This window comes from Bos indicus, chromosome 18 (assembly GCF_029378745.1).
Source record: "Bos indicus isolate NIAB-ARS_2022 breed Sahiwal x Tharparkar chromosome 18, NIAB-ARS_B.indTharparkar_mat_pri_1.0, whole genome shotgun sequence".
NCBI classification, from domain to species: domain Eukaryota; kingdom Metazoa; phylum Chordata; class Mammalia; order Artiodactyla; family Bovidae; genus Bos; species Bos indicus.
Genome location: NC_091777.1, coordinates 6,113,902 through 6,134,429, shown reverse-complemented (window position 1 = coordinate 6,134,429; position 20,528 = coordinate 6,113,902). Strand labels below are relative to the sequence as shown.

The following is a 20,528-nucleotide window of genomic DNA, read 5'->3' as shown; positions in this document are numbered from 1 at the left end:
TGCCATTTTGTCTACAAGCCATGACACAGCCATACTTTACAACAGATTATGACATCAGAGATGGCAGAAGAAAGCACGGGAAAGTGGGTTTGTTCTAGTTGATTAATAAAGAGACGCTTTGGAGACACCACCAAACTGATTTTGTCTCAAGAAACCTAAGAATCAGATAACATAATTTCAAGTCTGAGAAACGAGAAGGGCATTTAAAAAGAGCCTGAGAGTCCAGTAGCAGTCCAGTGGTTAAGGCCCTAGCTTCCACTACAGGTGGCCTGCGTTTGATCTCTGGTCAGGGAACTAAGATATCAAAGATGCCAAAACAACAGCAAGAACAGGACCAGGTTAGAAATTAAATTTGGAGAAGCCTGGAAGGGAACACAAAGAGAGATAAGACCCAGAGAATCAGAAGTCACTGCCTGAGAAACAGAAGTAAGCCCTCTAAAAAATAATAATAAATAAATAAAAATAAAATAAAAAGAACCTGAGAGGAGCCATCACCAGGCTGAGTCACAGTGAAGATTTGTAAATTGAATGGTAACACGTGCCCCCAAAATGAGGCAGACTCTCACAGGTTAAATAAACACCCCGTAGAACGTTAATACAACTGTGCCTTTGGGGGACTCCAGTTCAGACACAGCAGAAGAATGAGCTAAGTGGAACGTTATGTAAAGGGAAATTCTTTTTAGTTCCTCCTTGAAACAGAAGGGCACACCATCTGGGGCATCTCTCCAGTGAGCTGCAGGAATTCATACTATTTGGAAATACTCTGAAATTCAAGAGAGAGGGCCTGAGGATGCAAAATCCCAAAAGTAACTGTTGTTCAGTCTGACCTGGCGTTCAGCTGTCCTTTTCTTCCAGAAAAGGAAGAGGAAAAAAGAAATTACTATAGAATTCCAAGGTGGATCCTTGCTTCAGAAACAAGGGCTGGTTTATTTTGAGCTCCAGGATGGCAGCATAAAAGTGACCACAGAAGTTTTGTCTGCAACTACACCAACCCAGGGAAGGCGCCTCAGTCTCCACCAAGTGACCTGCCAAGACCTCAACTGCCCAAACGGCAGCGTTCGTGCCCCTAGTAAAATTCGGAATGATTTCAGGTGGAACACAGGCAAACTTTAAAAAATGCTTATTTACTGGAATGCACTAGAAAAAATATATATATATATCATCAGCTCTCAAATGCACAAGGAAATAAAAGGCAATGATACGGACTTGCCTGGTGGTCCAGTGGCTAGGACGCCCCACTCCCAGGGCTGGGGGCATGGGTTCAACCCCCGGTCAGGGAACCAGATCCCGCACGCTGCAACTAGGTTTGCATGCCGTAACGAAATGCCCCGCACGGCACAACTAGGACCTGGGACAATCAAATACACACTATTTCTTTAAAAAATAAAGGCTTCCCTGGTGGCTCAGACGGTAAAGCGTCTCCCTGCAATATGGGAGACCCGGGTCCGATCCCTGGGTCAGGAAGATCCTCTGGAGAAGGAAATGGCAACCCACCCCAGTACCCTTGCCTGGAAAATCCCATGGATGGAGGAGCCTGGTAGGCTACAGTCTATGGGTCAGAAAGAGTCAGACACAACTGAGCGATTTCACTTTTAAAAAATACTTACCTTGCTTGATAGCTATGAGAATTAGAAAAAAACCTAAAATGCCCAGCACTAGCCATGACAAAGAGGGTACCTGAAACAGGCTTTTTTTTTTTTTTCCCAGCTGCCTGTTTTCTGGACCTTGGGCTACACTTTGGGGACATAACAGCCAACAATAATGTAGAGACATGAAATATCTGTATAGTTGTCTCCACATTTAGAAAATACCTATATATTGTTTCCTATGCCCTTACTCAATATCTCTGGGAGACGAGACCCGGAAAAAATATAAAAGGAAATAAAGTAAGTAAAATAAGAGAAATATGAACACATGAACTCAACATCAGCTCAGGCAGTCAGTGACCATCTAGCTGCTGCGCTGCTAAATGTTAGAGGACTGGCATACTTCAAGACAGTGAAGGACATCATCCAATATTAAAATAATTAACCCAGAGTGGATTCTGCTGTCAAGATAACCTACCCACACTTTTTTAAGTTGGAAAAGAGGAAATAATCTGAACCAATCAGCAGGAAAAGAGCCGGGGGCAGGGTGTTTCCCCAGGGATCATCAGGAATTTTTCATTTCATGCACCATTTACAACTTCTTATAGTGAATTCCAGAAGATCAGTACACACACTTAACAGGAAATGGCAACACTCTGGTTTTTGTTGTTTCCTTAGGTTTCTGCCTCCTTTTCCTTATCTTGAATATATTTTCCCATCTTCACACATGCAATCCCAGAAGCACACTTTCACCCTCACTGATTCTAAAGTGGGGGGAGACATGTACAACAGGCATCACACACTGCTCTGCTCAGCTGTGTCTGACTCTACGACCCTGTGGACTATACACCATCAGGCTCCTCTGTCTGTGGGATTTCCTAGGCAAGAACACTGGAGTGGGTTTCCATTTCCTTCTCCAGGGGATCTTCCCAATCCAGGCATAGAACCTTCTGTGCTTCCTGCATTGCAGGCGGATTCTTTATTCTTGAGCCATAGGGGAAGCCCCATAGTCTCTTCAGAGAGGGCTTTCTAGGGGGAAAAAAAAAATGCATCAATTGGATAATTATACCACCAATGGCACTTAATCCAATGTGTTTATTTCTACTTTTATCTCTCTTGCCCTGGGAGACTGACCTAAGAAAACACTGCTACAATTTATATCAGAGCGTGTTTTGCCTGTGGCCTCTTCTAGGAGTTTATGCCGTCAAGTTTTTATATTGAAGTCTTTAAGGGGAGGCATTATTTTGAGGTTGTTTTCCTCTGTGACCCACCGTTTCTCACACACAACATGGAAAAAGTCACCCAAAGACCAGAAACTCCTGATGGGCTGAGCCAGCATCTGGTCAACCCTGCACTCCAACACTCAGTAGCGTGCCTGACACACCGGAAGGTTCCTGAATTACAGAATCCTTCAAAAGTAGGTATTACCGTGAAAGCTCTCCGCATCTTTGTTCACACATATTAAGCTCACTGGCACTTGGTTTTAAAGCACTGAATGCATATAGCCAGTACTGTGTTTTTTTTTAAACCCAAAGAGTCTCTCAATTAGCAAAATCCACAACACAATCATTTATGTACCATTTTCCTAATTCTTCTCCGATTTATGGAACACTTGCATGTACTATTTTTTAGTACACTGTAAACCAACTCATCTGTATTTCTCAGCCTTGTGCACTGCCAAAATACTAGCTAAGTCAGTTGCTTCTCTGGTTTGGGCTTTTAAACTTTGGTATGTGTTAAGATAAATACAGGATTGGCCATCTGAGATACGGCATCACCGACTCAGTGGACACGAGTCTGAGCAAGCTCCAGCGGATGGAGAGGGACAGGGCGGCCTGGGGTCTGCGGTCCATGGGGTCGCAGAGAGCCGGACACGACTGAGCGACCGAACAAAAACAACAATCTCACATATGAGCGGTGCAATGTGAATTTTGGAAAACTCTGCTCTGTAGCTCACAGAGCTCACATGCAACAAGGCTGCCCAGCAGTGGGGGTTATTAAATGACACCTATTACTAAGAAAGCAGAATTACCCAGAAAACTGAGGGAAGGATTAGGGCCGGCAGTAAGTCACATGTTATGCCAATGGAGCACTGACTGACTCTTACAGCTGAGAACACTGTCTCCTCTACGACTTCTCTGTGGGGGGTCCTTACCGCCACAACACCCAGTGTCTGCTCATGCAGAGGGGGTCCCAGCATTTGTTGACAGCACCTCTTTGGTAGCTCAGCTGGTAAAGAATCAGCCTGCAATATGGAGGACCTGAGTTGGATCCTTGGGTTGGGAAGATCCCCAGGAGAAGGGAAAGGCTTACCCGTACCAGTATTCTGACCTGGAGAATTCCATGGACAGTACAGTCCATGGGGTCACAAGCAGCTGAACACAACTGAGCGACTTTCACTTTCACTAGTAAACTAACCACTGGGCATACTCTCCAAGTCAGATACATCCTTCTAAGAATTCTACTCAGCTGATAAGTGGGGGAAAGGCAACACAGAAGTAACTAGCCTTTCTGGAAATGCATTAGCATTCCTTCAAATTTAAAATATATTTTATGGACATGAATGCCATATTGAGCATTACAAAGTCATTATTTACAGACTTCTACAATATTGTGGAGGCATATATTCTGCTGATAAAAAAAAAATCATGGGAATATTCATCTCTTATGTATTTATAGAAGAGATTCAGATACCAGGTGATGATTTCATTACCATTATGCAGACAGCTTATTTTTAAAATACCTTCTGCAGTTACAGTGAAGGGAGGAAGTGATATGGGGTGGCAGAGGTGGGCTTACATGGACAAAAGGAAAAAAAGAAAAAATTACCTGGGGATTGTGCTGAAGCACGTGGTCAAGTCACTCAAACAATAAAAACGCCTCATGCATTTTGTACATCTCCATGCCAATGAGGGCTCTTTCCTCTGTTTTGCCTAGAGATATATGGAGCTGTAACAGAGTGCAGAAAGCCCCTGACAGCCGTGTGCTGCCATTCAGACCTGAAAGATTCCATGTTATGATAAAAATTAATGTACTCTGACACCCTCTGGGACTCCCTGGGCCCTGGGAGCAGCTAATGAAGAAATACAACCTTGCCAGGGAATAGCACCAGCGGCCCAGAGTCGAGGATTAATTCAGACGGGGTAGCTGTGTGGCCCCCTCTGTCATCGGCTGTAAAGCAAGTGGACTCTGGTGCCAAAGGGGAGCCAGCTCTGATTGGTTAGAATTATTCCCTGGGTCGCGGGAAGTCAAATCAACAAAGAGCTTTACAAAATAATTGAGCCCAAGTTGGATTCGGCCTGTTACTCTGTGCTAACGCTTTCTTCTTAAACCAGACGAGGGTCACTCAGCCTCTTGTTGGCCATGGAGGTGTGCTCTGGAAAACTTCTCCCCAGGAGACCTGCTTCCTTAGTGATTACCAGACCACTGGGCATGTCCCAGGGGACACGCGTTCAAGAGGGGCTCAGAAAGGGTCTTGGGAGGAATGCTGTTCCCCAAAGAGAGGTCTCACTGTCCCTGCTAGCCTACCTTCTGACACCTTCAGCCTCCGAATGTCACAGGATATTCCCGGGGGGCAGGGGGGTCAGAATGAAGAAGAATAAGGTTCACAGCAACATCACTGACGCAGCCAGAAGGTGGATGTAACCCAAACGACCGTCCACTGATGAACGCATAAACAAAGTGTGGTCTACCCATATGGTGGAGTACTACTCAGCCGTGAAGAAGAAAGACTGATCAACGCTGACTCAAAGAAGCCAGTCACAGAAAACAACACACTGCGTGATTCCTTCATATGAAATCTGCAGAGCAGGCAAAGTGGGAGAGACAGAAAGGTGAGTGGTCATCAAAGGCTGGAGGGGGTCGGGTGGTAGGAAGGAAGGGGAATGACGCTAAATGGTTCGGGGATGAGGTTTCTTTATGAATGGGAACATACCGAAAACCACTGAACTATATACTTCAAAGCAGTGTGAAGTGTGTAAATTAAACATTAGTTAAAAATAAAGCCAGCTCCCTGAACTCTGAGAAGACTGCTCTACATTCTCACGATGACTTAACTGACCTCTGGCTTCTCCCTCCTCCCGCGCAGGGGCAGCTGTGGTTCACAGCCCCCAGCCCGTCCACCTCTTTCCTACAAGTCCCTCATGGATGGAAACTGGGACTCAAGCTAGATACAGTCAGTCCAGAGAAAATAAGGGTGCTTTTTTTTAGACAACTGCTAGGTTACACAAAGCTATGTGGTTTTAGTCTGTGACATTATTTCAGCCTATTATTAGAATTTTACCATGTCAAGTTGAATTTATTTCTCACCATGTGAATTTTAGCCATTTGTTAAAAGATTAGGTGGAAATTTTTTTTAAATCTGTTTCATTCCTTGACATATTATTCACTATACTTTCTCTAACCTAAGGTATTATTTTGCTAATTTACTATCTCCACTAAATGACCGTGGAAAACCTTGGGGAATGAGACATTTTTTGAAAAATATTTAAAATATATATTTATATACATGCATATTTAATGTTTCTCATATAGAATGCTTATAATTCTATTGGAAGTAAAAAAAAAACCAAAAGGTAGTATTCTAAAATATGGATAGTGGTGATAATAGAGAGGTAGTCACAGAGTATTCATGGATATCTGTGTCATCTTAGATTTGCATTAAAATAATCTAGGAGGAAGGGGCTACAGACTGAACAAAACTAACTACATGCTGATATTTACAGAAGATGGGTGAGACTTGGGAAGGCCCATTTTACCTCTTCTCTTTTTGTGTGTATTTAAAAATCTCCTGGGTAAAAATATTTCAAGAAATAAAGACAAACTAATAGAGAGCCAGGAAAATGTACAATTTTCATGTTCATATTTATGCTCATCCTTCTTTTCCCCTAATATTGTACAAGAGGCATGCACCATCTTGGTGGCCACAGAACTTGTATAAAATAACATTTATATAGAATACCAAAAGAAATACCCCCAAAATAGCAAGAAGAAGTAGCTTTAACATCTGCCTTAAAAAAAAAAATCATAAAGACAGCTGAGTTGAGTTCAGTTGCTCAGTCGTGTCTGACTCTTTGCGACCCTGTGGACTGCAGCACGTTAAAACCAAACGGAAGGCCAATGTGACTGCATCAAGAACTATGCCACGTGAAAGGCAAGATAGGAAGCCACGGGCCAGCCCAGGGGGTACTGAATTGCAAGCCCATGCTTCCAACAGGACAGGGGAGGACGAGCTTTAAAGGAATCGGAAGTGGACCTGATGCAGAACTCCACTGAGCTTGGAAAACCCGCCCACAGGATGAGGGGAAAGGAATGTCAGCTTGGTCTGAGACACCTGAGCGCCAGACAAGCCTAAGGAGCCCAGGACTGAAATCTCTTTGGTGCCCAGGTCTTTAAAGGTCATAGCGAGCTCTTGGCTAAGATTAATGTGAAGTCTTCCCCCATATCGGGGAGGAGACACCACACAGGTCCTGCTTCCTGCGTCAGAGCAGAGTCAGAAAAGTTTCAGAAATATTAGGAGAGTCATGGGCTGCAGCAGTGGTTCTGCTACTGCAAAGACCCGAGAGGAGCCTAGGGCACCACCACTCAAGACACAGACTGACCCAGGAAATGATGGTCAGGCGGAGGCTGGGCCTCCCTGACTCCCAGTCCAGTGCTCAGCCCCAGCCCACTGCTCAGCTACTCAGAGCAACACCACGCTTCCACGTCTATCAAGGAAGAAACCAAAGGTCTCTCCTGCCCACACCAAGAAGTGGATTCTCCTCTCCGTGGCTGTGATGGGCTCAGGCGACAGGACAAAGCAACTGAAAAAAGAGCTTCTCTGACTAATAGAGACATTGTACGTTTAAAAACATTTTGACTACGATTACATAGATGCAAGCTTTACAAATAATACTTCGGGTATTAACGGCGTTGCCTAGAGTCTGACCAAGAGATTAGAATTACGTGTCACTTTTCTGGAGGGTAACCTGATGTCACAGACCAGCGGTATTCAAAGATACTCGTGCTTTGACCCGGGTGCTGCTCTTCCAAGAACTGATCTTAAGAAAATAAGAGATCCAAAAAGAAGTACGTGCAGGCCAGCTTCAGAGTGCTTCCAACAGCGATAATATATAGAAGCAACCTAGCATATGAGAATTTAAGACTGGTTAAATACTCTGACCTCTATGCAGGGGATTACTGGATTCCACCTCGTCCCATACAGAGCCACTCGGAACACGGGCATGCTCTTGGGAGTCTGCTGAACTGAGACACCTAGGCGCTGCTGTGCTTTTAGCCAGACACACTCTGCCGAGGTCCACCTCCCAAACCTCTATCACTGGTGGATTCACACTTCTTGTACCCACTCCCGGTACCTCTGAGACCACCTTCTTCTTCATTCCATTTCTGGTTATCACTACTCCTTAATGTCAGCTCAAATGCCTGTTTGATTATGAGTCGGTGACTGAACGGTAACAACATTTGAAGCTTAGAAGGCAGACTGCAGAATTCTGCCGCTAATTGAGAGGCTCCGTGTGTATTTTTCATAATAACGAGATATTGAGGGCTTTCTCACAAAGTGAAGAAAACCAATGACTCACAATATTAAGAACAGAGTGCAGTGACTAGCGGATCCACTGAAAATATAATCTTCCCCGGGGATTTTCAGCCGGCTGCCACAGTGCAGCACTGGTGATGTATTGCAAATGTATATTCAAGTTTTTAGGCTGACGAGAACTAGCTTCTCAACAATTTACTGGGGCTGGGAGGGAGAAGGGAGAAAGACGGGTCCCCAGTTATTAAAATGCAATTTCAGTGTGGTTTAAACAAAACTTCCCAACATGTCAATTATGTGAGAGGAGAATTCCAATGTGCCAATGGGGGTGGTTAGAAGTTATCAGGAGGAACACCGAGCTGGATTCGCCAGCCAAGCTGGAAAATACAATTTTAAACCACAGACACTGTGACACTTTTTTTTTTTTTCTTCTGAGTCTTACATAATCCAAGAGTTCTCTGCGAGTCACCAGACATTAACCTTAACATCACGAGTTTCCTGTGTCCGTGCTTATACGGGTCTGAGAACAGCCTGGTCATGTGGCTCAAGCCCACACCTGGTTAGAAGGGCAGCTGTATTTTCTGTACCTGAAATAACTATTATGCAAAATTACTTCACAATTTGTTTCCCAAGATGTTCTAACATATAACCTCCATATCACCCAAGGAGGTACCAAGGCAAGAACTTCAAATGGCTAAGAACTACTGCCTTAAAATCAAAGTTGAGGTCACCAGTGCAACAGTGAGTTTCCACTTCTGGTTGCCCTTCCTTCCCTCCTTCCTTTCTTTCCTCCCTCCCTCCCTCACCCTCGCCCACCCACCCATCCATCCACTCCCTTTCTGGAGCTTCTGCTATGGCAGTAAAGTTAACACCTGCAAAGGATGATGATGACAACGACAAAAATGATGTTACAATCTGAAATGCATTAAATCTTTACTAGGTATTCAGGTACTACATTTCATGAACACTTTGTTATTTAAATCTTTCAACCATCCTGCGGAGAAGGCAGTAGCACCCCACTCCAGTACTCTTGCCTGGAAAATCCCATGGACAGAGGAGCCTGGTGGGCTGCAGTCCATGGGGTCGCTGGGAGTCAGACACGACCAAGTGACTTCACTTTCACTTTTCACTTTCATGCATTGGAGAAGGAAATGGCAACCCACTCCAGTGTTCTTGCCTGGAGAATCCCAGGGACGGGGGAGCCTGGTGGGCTGTCATCTCTGGGGTCGCACAGAGTCAGACATGACTGAAGCGACTTAGCAGCAGCAACCATCCTGCAAGGGTACTACCGTCACCTCCCACTGTTACTGATGAAGAAACTGAGGATCAGAGAGATGAAGGAATGTGCCAAGGTCACCATGTTGGTAAGGTGTGGAACAGGGCCTCAGAGCTAAGACAAAGATGAATTAGCCAAGGTTTCTGCTTCTCTGGGGCTCAGTCTAACAAAGAAAAATCAATATAGAAAAAAGCATCCCAAAGTACTCCACGCCCGATGACTGGGGGTGTGGTCGATGCTCCCACAAGTGCCTGATCATTCCAATGACAGTGTGGATGTAAGAGGAGGGGAAAAGCAGGGCTCCACAGACAGAATCAGCAGCGAGCAGGTCAGGGGCAGGTGGGGGCAGTGGCACAGGCCTGAGTCAGGAGGCGGAACTGTAACCACCTGGCTTCCCGGGCGGCTCAGTGGTAAAGAACTTGCCTGCCACTGCAGGAGACGTGGGTTCGATCCCTGGGTCAGGAAGATCCCCTGGAGAAGGAAATGGCAACCCACTCCAGTATTCTTGCCTGGGAAATCCCATGGATGGAGGAGCCTGGCGGGTTATAGTCCATGGGGTCACAAAGAGCCGGACATGACTGAGAAGCTCAACAGCAAAGCGGAACACAGAGGCACAGGGCTGGGGCGATCTGATCAATAAATGCAGCAGCAGGATGGACCAGCCTCCAGAGGCCACCCAAGGGTCTTGCTTGCAGGAGAGGACCAGGGCTGGGTTTGTGTTTGAGAGCGACCGCTCTGGCTGTTCAGATGTCTGAATTGCAAAGTGAGCCTCTGGTCACCCGCTGTCTCCCAGATCAGCGTCATTAGGAAAACAGGCAGGAGCCAAGGGGAAATGAACGCTGACACTTGGAGTAAAGGCAGAGACAACTGCTGCCACTTCCGCTTATACAGACTTCAGGGACAGACACCTTTTAGGTATTTGGGAGAAAAACCACCTGAACACTTAATTGAAGGGATGAACCTCTCTTCTCGTGAGTGGTGTTTAACCTCTTTTACATGTATTTCAGCAACACAATTTCCTCTCGACGATAGGAAACTGGCTGGAAGGTGCATCCCCTTCAACCTTGAAGTGACCTTAACCACCTTCCCAGCAGGCAGGGAGGGATTGCCATCCATCCAAGGACAAAACTCCTTCAGAGACACCACGTGCTACATGACGCATTTCTGAATGAGATAGAGCTTTCTGATTTTCCAAACTACTTTCAAAGCAGAATTCAGCAACAGGGCAGATTTTGGACTCAGCTCTAGTCTCACCATCTACTAGCTGGCATGAGCTGGGTCAAGATCTTTAATCTCTTCCCTGCTGATTTCTTGACCTATGAAATGTGGCTGAGCATCATATTAGGCTGAACCATAAGACACTGCCTTTCTTCTACAATTTTTGACCTACCCCATGAAGTCCTTGTGAGGATAAAATGGGATGGCAGACGAGTGCTTAGCTGTGTATGACACATAATAAACAGGTGATAAATATTAGCAATTACTATCTCCATCATCATTTTACAGTTTCAAGTCCCAAGCAGGGCTTCGGTGTCTTCATTATTTAAACAATACTTGCTTGTCTTAGTTGACCTGCTTTCCCGTATGGTGGCGTTTCCACAACTCAACACAGCACACTGTTCTATTCGAACTCTTATCTCTTCTTTCAGCCTCTAAGGAACACAGAGTACTATCTGCAGAGAACTGAAATGAACCATGCCCACAACACTGGCTATATATACTGATTTATCTGTACCAGACCTAACAAAATCCAAAACGGAATGTGACTCTCATAGTGAGGCAAGATGCTTTTCAAATGAGTTACATTTCAAGGGACAAGGGGATTCTAGTCCAAAGGTTAGCAAACCACAACCCCCAGACCAAATCCCAAATCCAACCCACTTCCTGTCTTTCTAAATAAAGTTTTATTGGAATCTGATCTTGCCCAATCATTTACACATTATCAGTAGCTACTTCCACATTACCGCGGTCTCACTCAACACTCAAGAGACACTCAACACTGTTGAGTGGCTGCTACAGAGACCATTTGGTTCATGAAGGGAAAAACATTGGTATAGCTATTCATTTATATAAATATTTATTTATCTGATTCTTTCTAGAAAAACTTTGCCAACTCATGCTCTGGTCCAGTGCTGTAAGTAATCAATGCTGAACACCAGCAACTAAGTTCATACTGTTTGCTGGTATTAAAGCCCTAACATCGGCTATGTATGCAGTGGTGGGCTGGAGGGTGAGGCCGGAGGCGACCACAGAGTAACTGCATGTACTCTCCAAAGCCGGGCTTTTATTCTTCCTGGAAGGGAAGGTTTTTTTGTGTGTCTTCAATTAACATACATCACTTAGACTTCCGGAAACATGATAGCGATGGCTGAATCTAGAATTCTGTTGGGAAATCAAAACTGTTTATTTTGCAAACATTGCTGTGGTTAATTCAAACACATTTTCATGTATTCCTTGGCAGTGATGACTTTTAATGATGGCAAAAAGGCTCACTGAATTTTTTTTTCCCTAACACATTTAATTGCAAAATGGCTCTTAATTAATTTAACAACCATTCTTCTTTGGTAAGGATGTGTTTTTGAAGATAGTCAGCACTGCGCAAAGTTATAAAAAAAAAATCCTTATGCTTTACGACTATTTTAAAAGAGTGATAGGCACAGGAGAAGCGAGAGGGCAAATGGTTTAATTTCAACGTCTAGCCCGGTTCCTGGCACTGTTGTAAACACTAAATAATTAATGACATGAAGGGAAAAACTTTTAAAAATAAGCCAAAAGAGGAGGGGAGAAGAGGCGTGTGGAGTACTTTGGTATCTGACAATACAGAGGTTAATTATTTTTCCTGCGGCCCACTGTAATTCTCACTTATTCAAAGCAAGCTGCCCTTAAGGCCACTCAAATCATCCGGAAAGCTGCCCAAAACCAGGGGAAACAATAGCAGCAATGGCAAAGGAGACAGTCTACCCATTGGCTCCGAAAGAGAACTGGGAAGTACCCCCTCGAGTTCATGGCTTTGCGAAGAGTAACAAAGACCAGGGGGAAGAGGACACAGCAGCGGACTGAGTACTCTGTGGCAGTGCAGCATCACCATAGGAGCGTTATTTCTGCTCAGGGCTGGTCATGCATACAGTCTGTGGGCAACGTGAAGCTCGTGTCCTCTCTCGCCTTGGCTGCGAGGGATCTCAAAGCTCATTTCCAGGCCCAGTTTTTTAAAAAATACTTACTTATTGGCTGCACCGAGTCTTAGCTGTGGCATGAGGATCTGTGATCTTTGCTGCAGCGTGCGGGACCCAGTTTCCTGATAAGGGCTCAAACCTGGGCCCCCTGCACTGGGAAGCGCAGTCTTAGCCACTGGACTACCAGGGAGTCCCCAGGTCCACTTCACCAATGGTTGTAAAGACTTCATGAGATCCCCACTTCCTCTACGATCACGTCTGACCAGTCCACTCTGATCCTCTTTTCCTGTTTCGACAGAAATCTGTCTTATGTCCATTGTATCATACTGGATACATTCGTGAAAACCTCTCGAGTCACTGAAGGACCCAGACGGGAACGCACACACTGTGCCGGCCACGGGCGCAGCGCCGTGAGGCACGTCTGCCTGCCTCGTGCACGGCCTCCTCTTCTCAATAGGCCTGGCAAGTCTGTGCCGGGACCTGCTCGACATGCACCGTGGCCCTCGGACACACCCAGCCCGTTTTCTGCTTTTGGAAGTAAACTTTTACTGGAACACAGCCATGTTCACCCGTGTAAGTACTGTCCACAGCTGCCCACTGACACAGATGACCTTACGGCCCGAGAAGTCAGAGGTGCTTCCTCTCTGGCCCTTCTCAGAAAAGCGTACTGACCCCTGCACTATACTCTCTGTGTTCGTATTTTTGTTTAATAAGGGACGACAGAACACCATCTATTTCACAAATATTGTTTTAAAGAATTATGTAAGAACATTTGATGCCTAAAGAGTTAAGCTTCAGAAGGCAAAACATCTACTCTGGATGGAAGCCTTCTCTGATGTTTCTAGACACGTTAAATGCTTCATAGTATGGTTTTTTAATACCTCAAGGTGGAAAATGTAGGGGATGGGGAAAAATCAACTTGTAGACTTTGAAAAATTTTTCATAAGACACCATAATTAAGATCTAGATTTAGAGAGTTTATTACAGCTAAAAAAAAAAAAAAAAAAAAAAATCTGCCTCTCTGTTTTTCTTTTCTTTTAGTTTTCAAACTGTTCAGAAAAGCAAAGCAACATGATACTCTGTTACAAAAACCAGAAATGAATTTCTCATGTTGAGCAAAAAGTAACAGAGATACATGGGCTAAAACCTTATTCTTAAAACCAAACTGAGGAGAAGAAGAAAGATTAAGCTGTAATTTACACATTGGTCTTACAGGGTAATTTAACCCTCAAAATTTGGGATTTATTTATAATTTATAGCCCACCCACTTCTGTAGAAGGACTGGAGACAGCAAAATTGGAAATAAGAATCTAAGAAAATTAAATCTGGGATTAGTAGTTTCTGAAAGTCCTGAATTTTCAAGTTCTAAAAAGTGAAAATAAATAACTTTGTTAAGATTTCTCCCTCAAATGTATAAACAGTAAAGAGGAAACTGAAAAAGTATTCTTTGGATTTTTCTTTAAACACCACTATCCAATTTTTAAGTGAAAGTATTTTAAGTATTTTTAAGTGAAATAAAGCCTGATTTCCTTAAATTCTGCTGGAGACAGAAAGATGAAAAGAGAAAGTAGAGATCCATGACCAAAACAAAGTTCTAGAAATCTTTAGAATTGCAAGTGTTATTTTAAAATTATGTTATGATCAACTTCCATTAATTGCTATGATGAATCAAAGACCTTAGATGATATTATAAGAGCTAACTGGTAACTGAAAGCCAAGCAATAAATTTCCTATATTATGTGCCATCACTGAAAGTTTTCAAATTTCAAAACTGGAATCCAGGTGTCCATTATTTCAGGAATATATAGAACTCAAACCATAAAACAGTATCTGATAAAGGAAATGCATATATATATATATATATATATATATATATATATATATATATATTTTTACAGAAGTCTAGAAGCCCCTGAACTGTTGTTACAGGGCCTGTTCAAAACGAACGCTTTTTGGTAAATTAAGCAGTTAGTATCACGGATGAAACTGTGCAAAGGTATCCCAAACAATACCCTACTAGCTTCAGAGCCCACTACAGAAAATCCTGATGCTCGGTCGGAATCATCAGCAAGGGTCCGAGCTCTTCGCATTTTGATGGAGGCCCTGACCAGTCAGGCAGCAGGAGCACGGAAGCTGGCTGCTTTCCAGGACTGCGGTTTCAACAAAAATATCCTGAAAAACTCAAGATTGGCTGGGACTTACCACAGGCTTCGGTTTGGAACTTTCCAGTAATGCCCCAAAATAATCGGACCTGAGACACACTGGCCGACCACTACCACCACTGACGCTGGGGAGAAGTGCCCTGGGAGCACTGAGGCCCCCTGGGCTGACCACCCAGAAGAAGGAGTGGAGGGGGCCAGGAGGAATGGGGGGTGAAGGGGAGCGGGCAGACAGACAGACTGCGCGGGCGCAGGGATGCATTGGTTGGGGCGTGCAGAGCCTTACAAAAACTGGCTTGAAGACAACACCACCACCTACTGAGCATTCTTGCCAAACAAAAATTAAACAGGAATCTGACTGAGCCTTCAGCCTTGGCTACCATTTCACAGGAAACAGAGAAGACAAAAGAACCAGCTGAATGACACCACCGGGGTGCAGTCAGTGAAACACAGACCACAGAAAACTCTAGAGGACACACCTGCCCTTGAAACACATATGCCGCACTAAATAAAGAGAAATTTAGAAGCTGGAGGAAAAAATACAGGCTAAGATGCATTGACCTGATTTGGTTTCTGATTTAAGTAAACTGAGAGAACAGAATACTCATTGCCTTGAATGGTGTTCGGCCCCTAAATTTCTGAGTAACTCGGTCCTCAGTAATTCCTACCAACCACCTCAAGGGCGAGGTGGAACAAGAAGAGGGGTCGCTGTGGATTCAGACAGACTCGGGTTCCAATGCGGGATCTGCCACTTGCTAAAGTCAGGAAAGAGAGTTGGCCTCTCAGTGAGAAGCTGGAGCCTTTCCACTGGGAAACAAAGATAAAATGAGTCATGCCTGGGGATGACTGTAAGGAATTAGAGCGAGGACATGGGCTTAAGTGCTGAGCGTGTTGCCTTGCATGGGATAAACAAACGTCAGGAAGGAATTATGATTTGCATAATCACTGTTAGCAGGGCTCATTCTGAAAAGGCTCAGTCCCCACCCCATGCCACCACACACCCCCAACAAAAAACATAAAGAAGAAGAATATCCTAGAAGAGGCTGAATCCACATGCCCTCCTGGTGGAAGGAGACTGGCTCATCTGTACCATGAGCTGCATCTCCCAAAGAGGTTCGCATTTACACCCGTTTCTACCTTTTCCAGGCTCAGACCTCACACACTGCTGCCTGCCCTGGCATGGCAAGACCACCGGGCTGGGGCATGACCCGAGGGGACGCACACAGTAAAAAGCGCCCGCACGGACGCCTGGCGTGCCCGCAGACGGGACTCGGCGCGCATCCACGTGGCACTTCAGTGGACGGGTTCTTCCTCTCCTCAGTCCAAGGGCGCAGAAAGGAGTGGGTCCAGCGTGGGTAGCCTCTCCTTCGTTTGCCATTATGTTTTACACACAAGGAGATCTTAACGTTGAAAGACGGGAGCTGGAGATAAGAAGAGAGCGACGTGTGTTTTTCTGGCAGTTCAGTCACTGACACTTGAACTCGCTTCTGACAATTCTCAGAATCCACAGACCTGTGAGTGCTGAACTGTCATCTGCCCGGCCGGGGAAGACTTCACCCTGCTGGTCTTGCAAAGGGAAAGTCGTATGGGATTTTCAAGCTGATTTCTCTAAATCCATGTAAAATACTGGACCCGAGAAAGACTGATGAAAGGAGGTTCGTGGCATGGGGTTGGCTAACAGGAAAACTGCTTTTGTTTCTGAACCAAGAAGTACAGAAATTCAGAATTCATTTGCTAAAATCCAGAATTAGGGCAGAATGGGCGACCGCTTTTCTCCAAGAGTTTGGGCTTGGTGATCACAGAAGGCAGTTGGCTTTGATGATTTCTGAACTACTTAATAGTTAAAAACGAATGGTCCCATTAAGACTTGGAAGGCAGTCCTCTTATGTAACAGTTGGCTGTCCTTGGCTAAGCGCCTCCTTCCAGTGAGCTCTGACACCAGGACTGGAGGGAGAGTGAAGAGGCGGTGCGTCTCAGCTCCCACAAGAGTGGCATGGTGTCGGGGAACAAGCAGAGAGTCAAAGCGGATGAAGTGCTGCCTCTGCCACCAACCTGCCAAGGCACCCTGCGAAAGTCACTCACTGTCTCGGATCTCGGTTTCTGGCCCATTGAGAACAACAGACAGTGCAGCAAAGTGGTTTGGCAGGCGGGCTGCCCAGGCGTGCCCGGCCCCAGCGCCCCTGCTGGCTGGCCGCATACCCTCAGATAACTCACCCTCTCTGGTCTCGTTTTCCTCAGCTGCGTAATAGACAGGGTGGCAGCACTCACCCTAAGGGCTGCTTGGAGACTTACGTCAGGAAAGCACACAAAGGGCACTGGGTGTGGGGCTCCTAACGAGCTCTCGAGAAACGAGCTGTCACTGCTGCTACGGCTGATACTGTTATTGCTGTTCTCTTCCAAACAACCGCAGAAATACTAGGCCGAGGAGTAGGCTGCCAGCAGTTAAACACCGCCTGCTTGCTGGCAGCACACACAATGGCTTGGGTGAGCTTAACTAGGCCTCCACCAGCCACCACTCTTTCCAGAGCCGAGGAGAGAGCCTGGGGCTTTGGAGGCATGTGTTAAATGCGTGTTAAGTGAAGAAGCAAGCGGATAAATGAATCATGAAGGGAGGACAGGGCAAATGTTTAAAGAGCTACAGCTCTGTCTTGATGTGAGGTTCTCTGGGAGCTCTGGCGAGGGCTGGCAGCTACCAATCCCTGCCAAGAGGGCACACAGTGGGGCTCGCCTAGGTCCGCTGGCCTGGGGACGATGCCCAGCTAGCTATCACTGGAGCACAGGGCAGGCCCCTGGGGTGGGGGTGGGGGGCAGTGCAGATCTCACTAAAGACTCTGACTTGACATTCAATCTCAAGGACTCAGCCTTGCTCCAGAAAGGGCTTTAGAGGACAGACTTCTCAACGGCCTAAAAGAACGAGTGAGAAAACGAAAGGAGAGAGAAGAATCGGCCACTGGACAGCACTGAAGAGTCGGGCCAACATCACGCCATCGGAGCATCTGGGCTGAGACACCTCCCCTCCCATCCATCATCTCCGCAGAGAACTGTTAAAACCAGCAACCCCGACGGAGGCCAACCCTGAGACCGCTTGTCACTGATCAGCCTGCTCCAAACTCGGGGACTCTGGTGCCGACTACGGAATTATTTTACCCTTGGCACCACGTGTACTATTATTAACTTAATCTTTGTGTTTAAATCAACTCACTGGAAAAGAAAAATTAAACGAAGTGATTTGTTAAAGAAATTTAAACCGCTATGTTAAATGAGAAACCAGTATTGCTTTGCCCTAAAAAAAAAAAAAAAAAAAATCAGAGGGAACTGTAAAAATAAACACTTGGAAACAAAATATCGTAATGAAAAGGAAGCTAACCACCAGCGCTCTCCTCAGTTCTGGCTTTAAGAGCTGCTTGCTCTCTGTTAGGAAAGGCGGTTGGTAAGGGATGGCCAAAAAAAAAATCTGCCAGTCCTCAGCAAAGGCTCCCTCCTACAGGCATTTTTCAAAGTCTGAGAAAGAATGGAAAAACAGAAGTTCTCAGATGTGAGCCCACGCTTTTGGAACCGTGTCCACGTGCCACGTAAAACCATCGCAGGTTTGCGAAACAGTAAAACTTTCTTCCCGTGCTCTGAGGTTCAGCCCCCTTGTGGAACTAGAGAACTGACCTGATCTCTTCCTAAATGCAATTAAAATAGAACTTCTCCTCGATTCTGGGAGGCGCCTTGAAGATGTCTGCGATCAGGATGCAGCCTACAGTCAGCTGGCTTTTATGAGGTCGCTTTTTACTGATGCTTAGTAGGATCTTTTTGTTGTTTTCTGGGAGGCTGTTGTGAGATTGATGACACGTCTCATAATGAGGGGGGCTCAGAGTCAAAGAAATACGGTACACCTCGACCGGGCCAGTATAAATGAGCCTCCTGTTTGGACGCCAAGACGGCACAATAGCCTTCCGTCTTCCCGGTTGTGTTCATCTGATAAAGACATTACAATGGCGAGATATTATGATCTATAACCCCCCGCTGGAACACTCACACATTCTTGGCCTTGAACGCCTGAGCAAAATGCTGCACGCTACGGAGCAGAGCGAGGTCCAGGGTCATTGCTTCTACCTTGGCTTTGTGCTGGAATGAGAGAAAATAAAAAGAAATGATAAATAACAGCAAGTTTAGTTCATGGTATCAAGTTACAGTAAATGTGTTATGGAACATGTCGGAATTCCCCTGTTTAATATTAGACGCCCAGAGAGAATATAAATCATCGGAATGAATAGAAGAACGGGGCTTTTTACTGCCAAGTTTAGGGAGGATGGGAGGCTGGGACTCTCTAAAACTCCAGGCTGAGGGGCTGTACTGTTTGACTCAGCGCCCGAAACAGGATCCACAGGGTCCGAGGGCTCACTGTCTCCTCTCTAAGTGACTCCTAAAGGAAACTATAACGACAGGGGTACTCCAGGATGGAGCCCGCCTCCTGCAGGAACATCCGAGGCCACGTGGGAATCTCAAAAGCTGCCATCTGGGCTCTGAAACCACTCCACTAAGCCTGCCTCAAAAATGAAACACAAGGCGTGGACAGAAAGTACAAAGGCAGGCAAAGCTCGGTAACACCAACGGAGCCCGACAGCTCCGCACGCCCCTGCTTTAGAAACGCAGACGAGCCGGGTTAGAGAGCCCTGGTTTAGAGACCCTGTGAGCTCTGCGGACGTGAGGCACACGTGGGTCACGATAACGATGCTCCTGCTGTCTAACCCCGGGTGACGGTGGGTGGGCACTCACAGGCATCATCGCGTGTCACCCCCAGGACAACTGAAGGATCCCTTGTATTTGGCCTGTTTTACACTGTGGCATCTTATAAGAGACTGAATACAGAGCTAAGAAGTGTGGATGGTGAGACCTCAAGCCAGTCTGACACTGAAGCCCAAACTCCCTCCTGGAGCCACACCGGAAGCGCTCCACAGTCACTGAAGCCGCCCCCGTCCCACTGCACGGCCCCCAGCACAGTTCCAGAAAGACCATGCCTTTCAAACAGGCCCTGTGTTTACCAGGCCCTCCCGATTTTTAAGTCTGCCTGGACTCTGCTGTGTTGGCTGAAATGCTATGACTTTTTAGATCTCTCTCCTCAGAACAGACGGCCAGGCTACCTGCCTGTTCAGGTAAGTGGATTCCCATAAGACAAGCAGTGAACTTGGGAATCCTTGTCTAGACTGAGATGCTGAAGTAAGACTAGCGAGAATGACACGGTGCTCGGATGCTCTGAAGGGGATGCCCGTGGCTCAGTGGAGGGCACCCTCCCCCTGGACGGACACACAGGCTGTGCTGAGACGCTTAGTGTGTCTGCAGAAGTCCACCTCGGCCACCAACGCCCTGGACTGCGACCCGAGGCCCAGGCCGTGGACAGTGAACACCAGGCCAATGCAGCTGGAATGCACACAGACTCTGGGCCACCTAAGCTTTCTGAGCCTCAGTTTCCTCACTTGTAAATGAGGAATGTTGATTATCTACTCACAGAGTTGTGAGGCTAAGTGCAAAGCACCTAACAGCCTGCCTGGAAGACAGAAGGTGTTTCATCACTTTAACCGGAAGGAGGGAAGATGCCGTGGTGAAGCTCTTTCCCCGAGGCCACTGTGTAATAAATGGTTGTTCAGGAGGGCGACAGGGCAGCAGGGTGGGTGAAACTGTGTTCACAACAAGTGAGGCTTCCCCTCGAAGACCACGTCGTTCCAGATCACTGTTGGACCCTGGAGGATCCAGGTCCTGCCACTAACAGGGCGCAGTTTCCGGGAAAGGATGTAGAGAGGAATTCAGTGACCTCCC

The 20,528-nt window shown here is 46.1% G+C and overlaps 1 protein-coding gene across 3 annotated transcripts in view; it reads right to left on the bottom strand.

Annotated features, from left to right (window-relative positions):
- The window catches only part of WWOX (WW domain containing oxidoreductase), a 909,485-nt gene that overhangs the window by 658,679 nt on the left and 230,278 nt on the right, over window positions 1–20,528 (bottom strand). For all 3 annotated transcript variants that reach the window (XR_011561738.1, XM_019979231.2, XM_019979230.2), the window contains exon 6: window positions 18,751–18,839. Coding sequence is in view for 2 of the 3 variants with exons in the window: in XM_019979231.2 (XP_019834790.2) it covers window positions 18,751–18,839 (89 nt within the window). In the remaining variant the exon portion in view is untranslated. The remainder of the gene's footprint in view (window positions 1–18,750; window positions 18,840–20,528) is intronic.